The sequence below is a fragment of the Mauremys reevesii genome, linkage group 10, assembly GCF_016161935.1.
Source record: "Mauremys reevesii isolate NIE-2019 linkage group 10, ASM1616193v1, whole genome shotgun sequence".
In the NCBI taxonomy this organism is placed as follows: Eukaryota; Metazoa; Chordata; order Testudines; family Geoemydidae; genus Mauremys; species Mauremys reevesii.
Window position 1 is genome coordinate 35,203,137 of NC_052632.1, and position 12,626 is coordinate 35,215,762.

Here is a 12,626-nt window from a genome sequence, read left to right on the forward strand (position 1 = left end):
CAAGGACCAAAATTTCTCCCCTCTCACCACATCCACAGAAAAAAATAAGGAAAGAAAAAGACGTCTCTCAGAGCATTACCTTCTTCACCAATTAACAGGACGAAAGCATTTCCCCCCATTAGCAGGCAAAAAGAAGCAAGACTCACTTCTTCCCTGCCTCTAAGCTCTCAGAATTAGTCTCCACCTTTCTAGTCCTTAACAACAAACCCAATTCCAGATCCATCCCAGTCCCCCACTGGGGCTATGCAAGCAGATATAAATAGAATAGCAAGAGCATACACTGAAACACTTTTCCCCTCAGAAACTAAAAAGCACAGACCTCTCACACTCTAGCAGTTTCTTGTAGCACAGTCATTTCCTGCTTTTTACAACAAATACATGCATGATTTAAGTCAGAATTCAATTCTATCTAATCCGAGTGGAAAACTAATGAGTCAAGTAATGTGATTACTTAATATACAAGGTTGTTTTGTGACTGCACTCAAGTAAAAACTTTCAGAATATACTATATTATAGGCTCCTGCTAAACTATCTTCTTAGCAAAGCTTGCAGTCACCTCTTTCCGATAACTGTTCTGTATCTAGTATCCCTTTATTCTGTTTCAGAGAATCCAATTATATTACTTTTCTAGGTGAACCTCCTCTTCAGTTATAAAGACATACTCTCTAGCTAAAGAACTGAAGTGACTACAAGCTTAAACTAGTTAACTTTCAGTAGGAAAGATTCATTGGAGGTCAAGTACATGCATTTTTAGACTTTTTCACATCTAAGATATGCATGCATTATGGTACAAAATTCTCTCTTCAAATTAGTAACTAACTTTTTTACTATCAGTTCAGCTTGGTTAAATTCCAACTTACAGACAGACATTAAAAATAGTTTATGTAAGTTGCAGTATATTGCATTTTTTGACCTGTCATTTGGGACTAAAGCAAACTTGGAACAATTCTTTCAATTAAAAAAAAAGTTTTAAGTTTTAATGCTCTATACAACTGCTTATTTTTAAAAGCATTTAAAGAAATGAGTAAATATAGCAATTTATCAGCATTTTAACTGTCTCATTTACATCCACATGGTTGCATCAATTAAGATTAATTTATTGACAAAATAGTAAGCCTTGTCTATCCACTCCAAATTATTTTGATAGTCTAACTACGGTCACCAAGACTATATGAGTTTCTTATACCTTTTACAAGTTGCTGATGTGATCAGTCATCTGGAGTGAGCGTTCTCCCTCCAAAAATTAGTCTTTTCTATTCCAACTTTTCGTAACTGCCTCTAGGGCTGAAGATCAAAAAAAGCTTAGATGTCCTTGTCTCTAGAATGCCCACTAATGCTTCCATGATCCTTGACTTTTATAAACCATTTCACAGCTGAGATGTCCCTGAACTAGCATTTTGCAATATAGTCAACATTCCTTGTTTATTTCCCACTAACTTGTAATCCAACAGGCTCTCTGATGCTTGATGTTCTGGCATTTTCATCTGTTGCACAAGCTTTGCTTAGCAGAGCTTAGAACACCACATCATTAGCGTGCATATGAGGAACAGCTCTGTAAAGTGCCTAACTACAAAATTACTAGTTAAGTTATAGCATGCACAGAATTAGAAGCCAATGCCAGCAATGATGGCATTCAGTAGGTCAAGGACTTCTCCTTGAAAGATGCAACGTGTTCACATAGACAACTGAAAGGAATCCAGCATACAGACACCTACTTGAGGTAACTTGCAGAACACTTCAGGTGAACAATAAGTGGAAAAAATGTTACACCAGGAGTTCTGTGGTTATGACCTTAAAATGCAAGGTGCATTTTTTATAGGATGTACTTGGATGCTGCTGCTAGGCTCAATATTAAATCTTGACTCATTATATGCATTACATTAGAAATACATGATCATATTTTTATTAATGATATGGAATACATACAGTTCTCTTATGAAAAAGATAGATATTTCCATACTTACTGGTGCTACTATTTTGCCTGTCTGTCCAACCTGCATGTCATTGGGAACAAAGCCAGCATCAACTGCTGCACGGGAAGCACCAACTGGTTGAAAGAAAATATTTTCAGTGTTTTCTCTTAAAATATTAGCTAGCCAAATTTAGTTTGTATATTAGCAAAGAGTCCCATGCAATGGAATGTATTTGAAAATTTCCCTCCTAAGATTATATCCTTATAGTACTCCCTCTGTACCACTGATTGAAGTTTCTAGTTATTAAGTGCTAATGCATTTCATAAGCAACAGGAAATCCCTATTCCTACCACCAAAGAGTTGTATATTTAAGTCTGGCATATTTCCACCCTTCACTTCATCAAAAAAATATTTGCACACAAGTGCTTTCTCCTACTCTTCACCTACCTTATATATGTTATGTTTGTATCATATCATGGAGATAAGAGGTCAGTTATAAATGTTTTGCTTAAATTTGATTTTTCTTTTATTTGTAAACTTAAAGTGTCTAAAGCAGGCGTGGCCAAACCATGGCTCTTTTACAGTTAAAGTGCAGCTCAGAGCCCCCAAGCCTCCTCACATTCTCCACCTACCGTGTGTGTGTGGTGGTGGAGGGGGAGTAGGGGCTTCTTCCCTGTGGTGGGGGAGTTCTCAGGGCTTTAGCTCCACACATGGGACGCTGAGGCTTGAGCCATGCCTGCTGGGACTCGGGGCTTCAGCAGGAGCTGAGCTGAAGGACCAACAGGCATGCCCCATGGGGGAGAAGCCCCGAGCCCCAGCAGGCAGGCCCTGCAGGGCTGAAGCCCTGAGCCCTGGCAGGCATGCCCTGTGGCTCTTGAACAACTGAAGATTATCGTATGCAGCTTGGAGAGTCAGTAAGTTTGGTCACCCCTAGTTTAAACATTGCCTGAAAGTCAATTTAGAACAAAACCATATTTGAAAATATCTACTTATTATTGTTACATTTAAAATCTAAAAATTACTATCGCTGAATAAAGAGACAATATTTTTTTACTTTGTATATTTTGCCACCACATTATGCAGTCAGTTTTTCCTGTCTGTACCACAGATTAACGGAGGGGAAAGACTTTAAAAAAATAAAATTAGAAAATGTGACTATAAAACCACAAAAACTGTCAGGGGAGCTCTGGTGCAGATGTAATACCTAAAGCTATTTTTAATTCACTTTTTTTAATTGACTAGATTAAGTTAAAGGGTGTGCCTTTTAGTGACATACCACCTCATCATCTACCCAAAAAAACAATACTAAAATGTTACAATGGCTAATATTAATCTTTGGTGTTTTTTTTTTAAATCAGATACAAATTTACATTTAGCAAAGACATAATTATACTTGGATATTCAAAATTACTTTAATGTATTCCATTTTCATTGAATGTCTGCATTTGAATACCTATGCTTTACATAGCAAAGGAGTTTTGAATCCAAAACTAAGTGATATTGCCATTTAAAAATACATATTAAAAATTTCCCCATGTTGAGTTTTTCTGCTTACAAGGTACCATTCAGATATTTCACCAAAACTCATGCAGCCTGAAGAAAAGAGAGTGTTTCCTTTTTACAGTGTTAAGATGTCATCAATGGCAAAAACATACCATAATGCCTATACAAAAAGCAATTTTACATCAGTAGTTGGATGGGATTTTTAACGACTATCAAAAAACTAATGCTATCAAGCCTTGTTCTTTTGTGTCAGTTTCAAACACCCACAATTAAAACAAGAAAAATTTTTTTTACCTGCAGCATGCAACTGATCTGCAAGGTCATATAACAGTTTGAAGTTGTCACCACTCTTCAAACCTCGCCCTGAAAGGTAAAAAAGGAAGGAGACATTTGATATTCTGTTCAAATACCTTGTAATAGAGAATGTATGCATACATGACGCACATTACCAATACTTGTATTCACAGAGGCACTCAAGTACTTTTTGCAAGGGGTACTTTTGACATTTTACTCAACAGTTCTAAGCACCCCTATGAATCTTGAAAATAAAAATTTTAATTCATACAGATTTTGCTCTGTTCCATTTGATTAATATGTGGTTATTTCTTATCCATGCATCAACATTGCCCTGTCTTGTTTGCCTCCTTATTTGTCAACAGCATCATCAATTCTCTCTAAAGTCTGGGAACAGGATTTGTTGTCAATTTGTGCTCCCTCTGCTGGCTTTAGTTATATAGCTCTCCTACTGCAGAGCAAACTAATAAATAAAAATATGTCATGTAACTTTTTATTTTCTTGCTCAGGGATAGTGCGATTAATTTTTAATTAACAGATAATTCTTGAGCTATTGTACACTGGTTGTACTAATTTTAATGCAGGTCACATTTGGATCTAAAAATATTTGCATAAATCTCTACGTTTGCAGAACTGCTAAACGTGATGATGACCTTAAAATATTTGTCAGCATTTGTTACAAGCTTTCACAGTTTGCGGTTTACATGATGTTGGGCATCTGCCCTCTTCCCAAAAAGAGAGCTACATACTGTAAATAAAATAATATCTAGACACAGCAGAGCAGGTCAAAGATGGAGTTCTGCTACAGCTATTAGTTTAACTGAAACTCAGCACTACTTAATTATCATCTACTTACCACCCGATATGACCACCTTTGCACTCGTGAGCTCTGGCCGATCACTTTTTGTTAGCTTCTGCTCAATCCATTCAGACTGACCAACTGGTGATGGAGCCGTTACTGCTTACGTCACAATATTTTAAAAAGTACATATTTCTTAATTTTTTAAAACAGCAATATTTTTTCTGCTTTAAGCTAAAGGACTACATAAGAAACCAAGTAAACAAGAATCCATTCCAGCACTGATTCTATTCATATGCCTCCATAATAATTTCTTTCGTACTGTGTTTGAACTATAAGTCCATTTATTAGCCACTAAGATAATTTACCTCCGTATTATACTTATAGATCATTTAAATTTTATTTGTAGTACTACATGCAAAGTTTACTGAAAACTATTTTCACTTTGCATATTAAACTGGACTAAAATGAAGGCTTGTAATATACTCACAATGTATCTCCTTAGAAGCAGCTCAACTATTATTAAAAGAGAGAGAGAGTCAAGCTGCCTAAGTGATCTAATGACAGTGCAAAATGCTAATATTCATTGATCAGAGTTGAGTTGACAAGGTCAATGCTGGAGAAGGATTCAGAGGCGGTAGCTCAACATCCCTGAATATTATCATTGATGAGAAAACGCAATACTTATCATAGTGCTACTGACTCCCTCTGGCAGATGTATGGAACAGTCTTGAATGGCCCCAGACCAAGAAAGGACACATGTGACTAAGGCCTTGTCTGTATTCAAAGTTGCACTGGTTTAACTGAAAGTGTTATTTTGAACTAGTTTATTTAAAACTGGTGCAAAACACAGTCTGGGACATTCAATCTGATTTAAATATTTTTATCAATTTATCTTAATATGATAAGAAATCAATTTAAGCTAAATTGATATAGAACTGGATTAAATCAAATTGTGAATGTTCACACTGTTTTGCACCAACTTAACCAAATTGTTTTTTAAAGCAATTTAAACTTAAACTGGTTCAACTTTAAATATATACAACTTGTAAGATTGCTGCAGCACAAGGCCAAAAAGCAGTCATAGTGAGTGAAACAGTTACTTGGTATTAAGACAGGTGTGATCAGAAGAGGAGAAAAGGCAAGTGGACGGACAATATGCATCTTTCTTTTGCTGGCAAAACTAAAAAGTACAAGCTCTTAAGCACAATACAAAGATTACTATAATTAGTTTACTTTGATAAGAAATGTTGTGAACTCAAGTTATGCTTTGCACAAAACTAAAACCAAAAAGATGAAAATATATCGAAGTAAACACTCACCTTTTTCTACATTAGCACTACCACCACTCACTGGTGCAGCTTCAAAAGAGGTTCCCCGTACAGAAAACACTTTTACTTTTTCATCACACTTCACAGTACACAGAGCATTTCCTAGGAAAGATATCATTTTGCAAAAAAACAAAGTACAGGGTATCAGCGAATCATAAGAAATACTAGTGCTTCTAGCAGAAAATGCAGTGTTTAAAAAAAAAATCCACAAGATTATCTCCCTAAAATTGCAGTTTTAGGTCACCAAAATCAGAAAATCAGGAGGCTTAAAACTGCATTTTACAAATATTTTAACATTTCCTTCCTATCACACACGATTTGAGAAACATGCCAGTATGGAGAAAATGCTTTTCCCCTTTCTGATCAGAGCAGCATGACTGCATTCAAATGAGCTCTCCACTTTTAGGTACTTTTACATTTCAAAGATCAGGATTGTAACTTCACAACACAATATGAAGAGCCTCCATTTCACGAACAGGTCTTTTAAACTGTCACATGACTTAAGAAAAAAAAATCAATCCCACTACATTTGGTTTTGGATATCTTAACTGACTTAATCTTTATAATTGGAGGTGTTAGGAACAGTGGAGGGAAAAGAAATGCTAGAATATCAGCTACCGATTAAAAAAAAACACAAACACAAACACAAACACCACAAGATACCATGTAGGCTAAGGAAAGAAAATCCTTTCACAATAAAACTTAAGAAACAGGCTAATGAGCTCATGTCTAAATTTAAAAAATTAAAACATAGGATCAGACAGGCATTAGAGAACTATGATTGAAGCAAAAACTGCAAATAATTACTAAAGAAAGTCAATTAAATATTACAAATAATCAGATCAATGTCTACATAACTACGAAAAATAACCTTATGGATATCTGAAATCAGAACTAACGCTAGCCATATTAAATAAAGTCAGACAGTTATCTGAATGTCTTACATGTTGCAAAATCTGATCAGAAGTACATTAACAGAGAAATACAATATGTAAGAAAATCACCACCAGAGATCATTAATTAAAATGCTAGATCTGGTTTCTGAGCTGCAATCCTATAGTACCAGGGAAAATTCTATATGTTTTTACAAAAATAACTTCTGTTTTCTAGTTTCATTCTGGTTAACCATAGCGATTTAGGACATTATCTTGAAATTCCTTTCACATCCCAAGTTGTAGTAATGGGAGTTTTGGTAACACAGGTAAGGAGGATCAGGTCCTTATTGTACAGCATACACACAGTCTTGTATTGCTCACCTGCATAAATAGTTCTCACAAAAGTGTCAGGTGATTTAATCTCAATGATGTCAGAAATAGGGGCAACATCAAGTTTAGCTGCCACTCTGGGAAGAAGATTCTAAAAAGTTAAATATGAGAAGTTAGCAAAATGTTCTAAATGCTGACAGGTTGAACCCTAAATATGTAAGGAAGTTAAAATAAATCTGTATCATATGAACTATAATTAAGATACATTCAGTGTCCTAATTTTAACTTTTATATAATGGTATCTGTGAGAGGACGCACAAAACCATAGACTTCTAGTACGGCTACTCATGTAGCCTTTGCAGTCAAATGAAAGCCCATTACTGTAACAACATTAGAAATTTTATGAGACTTACAGTAAGTAAACCTTAATTCAATATGTTGAATTATGATGCTTATTTGCTTTAATAGTTTAAAACTGAATATAGATGCCATTTGCTCTCAAAATTGACAGTTATGGATTGCTGGATTCTGACAAGTAGGGTTGTTGGGTTTTTTTATTTTTATTTTTTAAATATATTTAGAAGTTATTTCCCAAATACCAAGAATGAGGAACAAATCTGTACTTGAGCAGACACAAAAAAACCCCTATCTTAAAATTACAAAATTTAAGAAAGACACTCTTTTTTAGTATATAGTTGACTACGAAATGTGTACTTAGCATCCTCTCTGATGTTTTTAAATATAGAAGCAGCACAAATCTTATATGTAATAAGGACGACAATGGTTAAGTTCTTCCCCCGACTTGTACATGCACAAAACATGGGTACACTTCTGGTACCTTTAGTCATGTTAAGTAGTACCTTACTACAGGAATAGGTACACTGAATTACTCCCACAGAAAATTACTACTCAATGTAAACAAATGTGTCAGAGTTCGACATTAGGAGAATAGGTTCTTCATACAAAGATCTTAGGACAAGAAAGCTGAAGCTACCATTTTTAACCAGCTAAATATCAAGTCAGAGCTGCCAAGAAAATTTGCATTGGGACAAAAAGCATCTAAAGAACTCTATGAACAAAACTAAAACACTTATAAAGACTGATACTGATTGCAAGTGAAAGCTCATCTAAGGGAAGCCAGATCGAATTACTCATGGAATACTTATGTGGAAGACAAAGTAAAATAAAAAAAAAATAAAAAAATAAAAATAGAGAGTTGCACTTACATTTTAAATAATATAAAACGGAATTAGTTAGCAGTTTTCATGCACAATTAGAAAAAATTTTACACTCTAGTCTGCATTACTCCATAGACATATGTAAAAAAACCCAAAACAGTTTAGTGCTAAAAGGCATGCATGCTTTCCTTCATCGATGCAAACCACACAACTGAATACAAAGTAAAATAAAAGAGCTACCACGGCTAGCTTTTTATGCTAGTCTCTCTTTTCGGAAGGCATAATCGTTTCAGATCTCTAGTTCCTATTTGTTTTATTAAACATCCACATAGAAAGCAAAATTTATCTATGACTAATATATTACAATTAAACACTTGCTTTAAATTGCTCTTTTACACTGCTGTAACATTTCAGAAAAGTCCAGCATGGCTACAGAATATATGAAAAGTCTTTCACGGATTTCTGACTCACACTTACGTATAGTGGGCTCTTAGCCTCATACATGCTACAGATTTGTGTGCGTTTCTTATCTGCTCACCTTCCCAAAGGCAGATGCTCCAGCACAGATGTGTGTGTAATTAAACTGTTTTTGAGTTGCCAAAATCAATGGAGTCAGCTCCTCTGAGGAAAAACATGTCACAGTTTACAACAGTCTCATTTATAATTTTCAATTACCGTTTTAATTGCTAAGAATGACACCAGACTATTTTTGGCTGTATACAAATAATGCTCACCTGGTAGAAATCCTTTGTATACATCATGCTGAGCCACTAGAACTTTTGCAATGCCCTGTACTTTGCTGAGCTCTTCCGCTACCTACGATTACAAAAGTATTAGTAGTAGTATTACACCAGCACATAGAGGTGCAATTGAGCTTAGGGCCCTTGAGCTTAGGGCCCCAGGGCGCTAGGCACTGTGCAAACAAAGGGTACGTCTACACTACCTGCCAGATCAGCGGGTAGCGCTCAATCTATCGGGGATCAATTTATTGCGTGTAGTGTAGACGTGATAAATCAATCCCTGATCGCTCTCCCATCGACTGCTGAACTCCAGCTTGGTGAGAGGCGGAAGCAAAGTCGACGGGGGAGCCGCGGCAGGCTGCGAGGACGCAACGCAAGTAATTTAAATTCAATCTAAGATACGTTAACTTCAGCTACGCTATTCTCATAGCTGAAGTTGCATATCTTAGATCGATCCCCCCCACACACACACACACCCAGTGTAGACCAGGCCAAATAGTAAGAGACAGTGCCTTCCCCATATTGCTCATAATCTAAATAGACAAGACAAAGACAGGAGTGAAACAGAAGTGTAGATTTGCCCGAGGTCACATAGCTGGACATTGGCAGAATTCACTGGAACAGAACACAGGTCTCTGACTCCCAGTCCAGTGCCAATATACTAGACCAGAGGTGGGCAAACTACAGCCCGCGGGCCACATCTGGCCCACGGAACCATCCTGCCTGGCCCTTGAGCTTCCGGCTGGAGAGGCTAACCCCCGGCTCCTCCCCCACTGTCCCCCCTCCCCTGCAGCCATGCTGCCGCACAGGGAGCATTCTGGGCGGTGGGGCTGCGTGCTTCTGCAGGGCAGTGCAGCAGCATGTCTGGCTCCAGCCAGGCAGTGTGGCTGCGAGACATGCTGCTCTGAGTGGCATGGTAAGGGGGCCGGGCTGGGCGGGTCAGGGGACAGAGAGTGGTTGGATGGGGCAGAGATTCAAGGGGGGGGAGAGGCAGCAGTCAGGGGACGAGGAATGGGTTGGGTTGGATAAGCGTGGGAGTCCTGGGGGGGGGGCTGTCAGGGACGTGGATAGGGGGCAGAGCAAGTCAGGGGACATAGGGAGTTGGAGAGGGGCAGGGGCCCCCGGGAGGGGGCAGTCAGGGGACAAGAAGCAGGGGGATTGGATGGGTCAGGGGTCCTGAGGGGAGCAGTCAGGGGGCAGGAAGTGGGAGCCAGGTGGTTTGAAGACGCACAGCCTTTCCTACCCCGCCCTCCATATAGTTTTGCAACCCCGATGTGGCCCTCCAGCCAAAAAGTTTGCCCACCCCAGCACTAGACTATGCTGCCTCTCCAATATAAATACACACTATTTTTGAATAAGACAAAAACTGCAAAAGAAACCATCATAAGACATGTTAGCCTCATGTAAATAGTAGTGTGCAATAACCTTATGTTATTACATTGGAACTACAGTTCTCAACAGGGGTGGGACAGTGAGCCTTCAAATATTTCAGTAATTACAGTAAAATTGAAATGCCAGCAACGCCATATGCTCAAATTTGGCCCAGTCACTCCTTTGTTGTGATGAAGCAGTGGGCAGGGCAAATCTGAATGAAAGGCACTGCTATCTGGTCGTGGAGGAGCCTCCAAGTTCAAAAACAAGGATCTGAGTTAAAGAAGGTGAAGGAGAATCCCTACAAGAGTATAAACATTTATAATAAAAGTGATCAACAATTACTATGAAAAACAGTCAGCCTAATGCTTCAACTGATTTAATTGAATTATTCAAGAGCTTAATCTTACTTCCTCTGAAATCAATGAGTTTTGCCATTTATTTCAATGATATAGGGCTTATGTTACAAGTGCTAAGGAAAACAAGCAGTGATGTAGTCCTCTTGTTAATTACAATAGAAATCGTTTGTACTGAAGTCTGACATTATTAGCTGTTGAATTGCTGTAGGTTTCAGATATGCAGTTATGTTTTTGCTGTATTACATACACAAAAGCAAATTTTAAGCTACAAAAGGGTTATTGCAAATCACATTGAGGTGTATTGATAGAACCGTGTTAAGACACTTGCATTGCCCCAAACAACACTACTTCCTTGCTTTCCTGAAGACCAGTTTTACCCCCATAAACAACAAAACAAGGGTTGAGAGAGAGAAAACCAAGGGTTGTAAGAGAGGAAACCGAAGTGGCCACTACATAAGTTATTTATGTATTATGACTTTTTTGTCCCACCTGTACACATTCTTACAACTTTCTTTTTAAAGTTCACGTTATATGCAGTATCATTTTCTAAAATAACTTGGGTCACCACCACACACAACACATGGAGAATTGAAAGAGAACAAGTTTCACCATCACTATTTAGTTATGAGTGCAAAAAGTCTCCAAAATAAAAGGAGTGCAAATGGAGGTGTTACAAAAAGTGAACCAAACAGATGTTTGCTCCTGGTCTCAGACCTAAATTTAAAACCAGTCTTTACAGTTTAGTTATAATCCCTTCTCCTGAGATTTGTGACTGGAGAGGATGCCACAACTTTAATATCACTTGCCATGTGTATGGGTCTCTGCCTAAGACAAAACTTATCACTACAAGAGAAACAATTCAGAACTAACTCAGTTTAATTTTACAAATTATCAGACATGATCAACATCACTTCCACAGTCTTTATACAGTTAAACTGTATTGACCTGTAGGTGTCAGTGCTAAAAGGCTATTCTCGAAATCCTTAGTGACAATGTAACAAAACTGGTCTTCTATAGACTCTTGAGACGATTCAAGCAACAGTACTGGCAAGCACACAAGGCATTAGTTCTCTAATGTGTAGCATGCTTTTAAATTCAGGAAACACTAACATCTTAATCATACATTAGTAACACCTTTGATTGTTAAGGATTTGTTTACAGTGTAACAGTGAGATTTTTTTAAAAGTTCTGTGTGTCATTCTTTATGTTCTGTTTACTTTTTGACATTTTCACAGAATGGACAATAAAATTCAGTTAAGCAAGTTTTGCTTTCAGATTCTTAGTGCTGCAATACCTGGATTTCAAACTTTATACGAGAATATTTGTTTTTAAATAGCTATTTAAACTGGAATTTTAACATTTCTATTGGCCTTTGGATTTATAAAAACTTCATTTAAAAAGAAAAATTTAAGTTGAGAGTCCCTTTTAGCATGGTCACTTTAAAAAAAAACAAAAAAACAACCCACACCGTATATGCATATTTTCAGTTTAGAAGAGCAACAGTTTAAATGCAGGACATTTCCTTGGGACTAGTGACCATTGGTATAGCTCCTCCTATTTGGACGTCATTCTTGAAACTGATCCAAGTCTTGTTTGGTTTACTTAATGGTAGTCACTACTTTGTTTAAACACATCTAGAAAGAAAAATAATCAGGTTTCTTACCTTGTCACAGTTGGTACCAGCTACTAAACAAGATACTTCACCTCCAAGCCGCTTTGCTGCAGTGATAGCATTTAGTGTAATGGGTGTAAGAGACTCATTTGTGTGTTCAGCTATTACCAATGTACTCTGAAATCGCTGGAGCAATGAGGCCTTAAAAAAGAAAAAGAAAAGAGGAAAACACACAGGGTTAACATTAAATGTGGAAGGAACAAACAGTATTTTATAGTATTTTACAGAGACCACCTAGTGCCTTATAGAAAGCATTTCATT

At 37.2% G+C, this 12,626-nt stretch overlaps 1 protein-coding gene across 6 annotated transcripts in view; it reads right to left on the minus strand.

Annotated features, from left to right (window-relative positions):
* The window catches only part of ETFA (electron transfer flavoprotein subunit alpha), a 49,931-nt gene that overhangs the window by 26,186 nt on the left and 11,119 nt on the right, over window positions 1-12,626 (minus strand). For 5 of the 6 annotated variants that reach the window (XM_039491624.1, XM_039491619.1, XM_039491625.1 and 2 more), the window contains exons 2-9: window positions 12,357-12,506; window positions 8,958-9,039; window positions 8,762-8,844; window positions 7,097-7,196; window positions 5,832-5,942; window positions 4,567-4,671; window positions 3,711-3,779; window positions 1,965-2,047 (exon numbers count right to left, since the gene is read on the minus strand). In XM_039491624.1, coding sequence (XP_039347558.1) covers window positions 1,965-2,047; window positions 3,711-3,779; window positions 4,567-4,671; window positions 5,832-5,942; window positions 7,097-7,196; window positions 8,762-8,844; window positions 8,958-9,039; window positions 12,357-12,506 — 783 coding nt within the window. The remainder of the gene's footprint in view (window positions 1-1,964; window positions 2,048-3,710; window positions 3,780-4,566; window positions 4,672-5,831; window positions 5,943-7,096; window positions 7,197-8,761; window positions 8,845-8,957; window positions 9,040-12,356; window positions 12,507-12,626) is intronic. The other variant, XM_039491620.1, reaches the window with a different exon arrangement.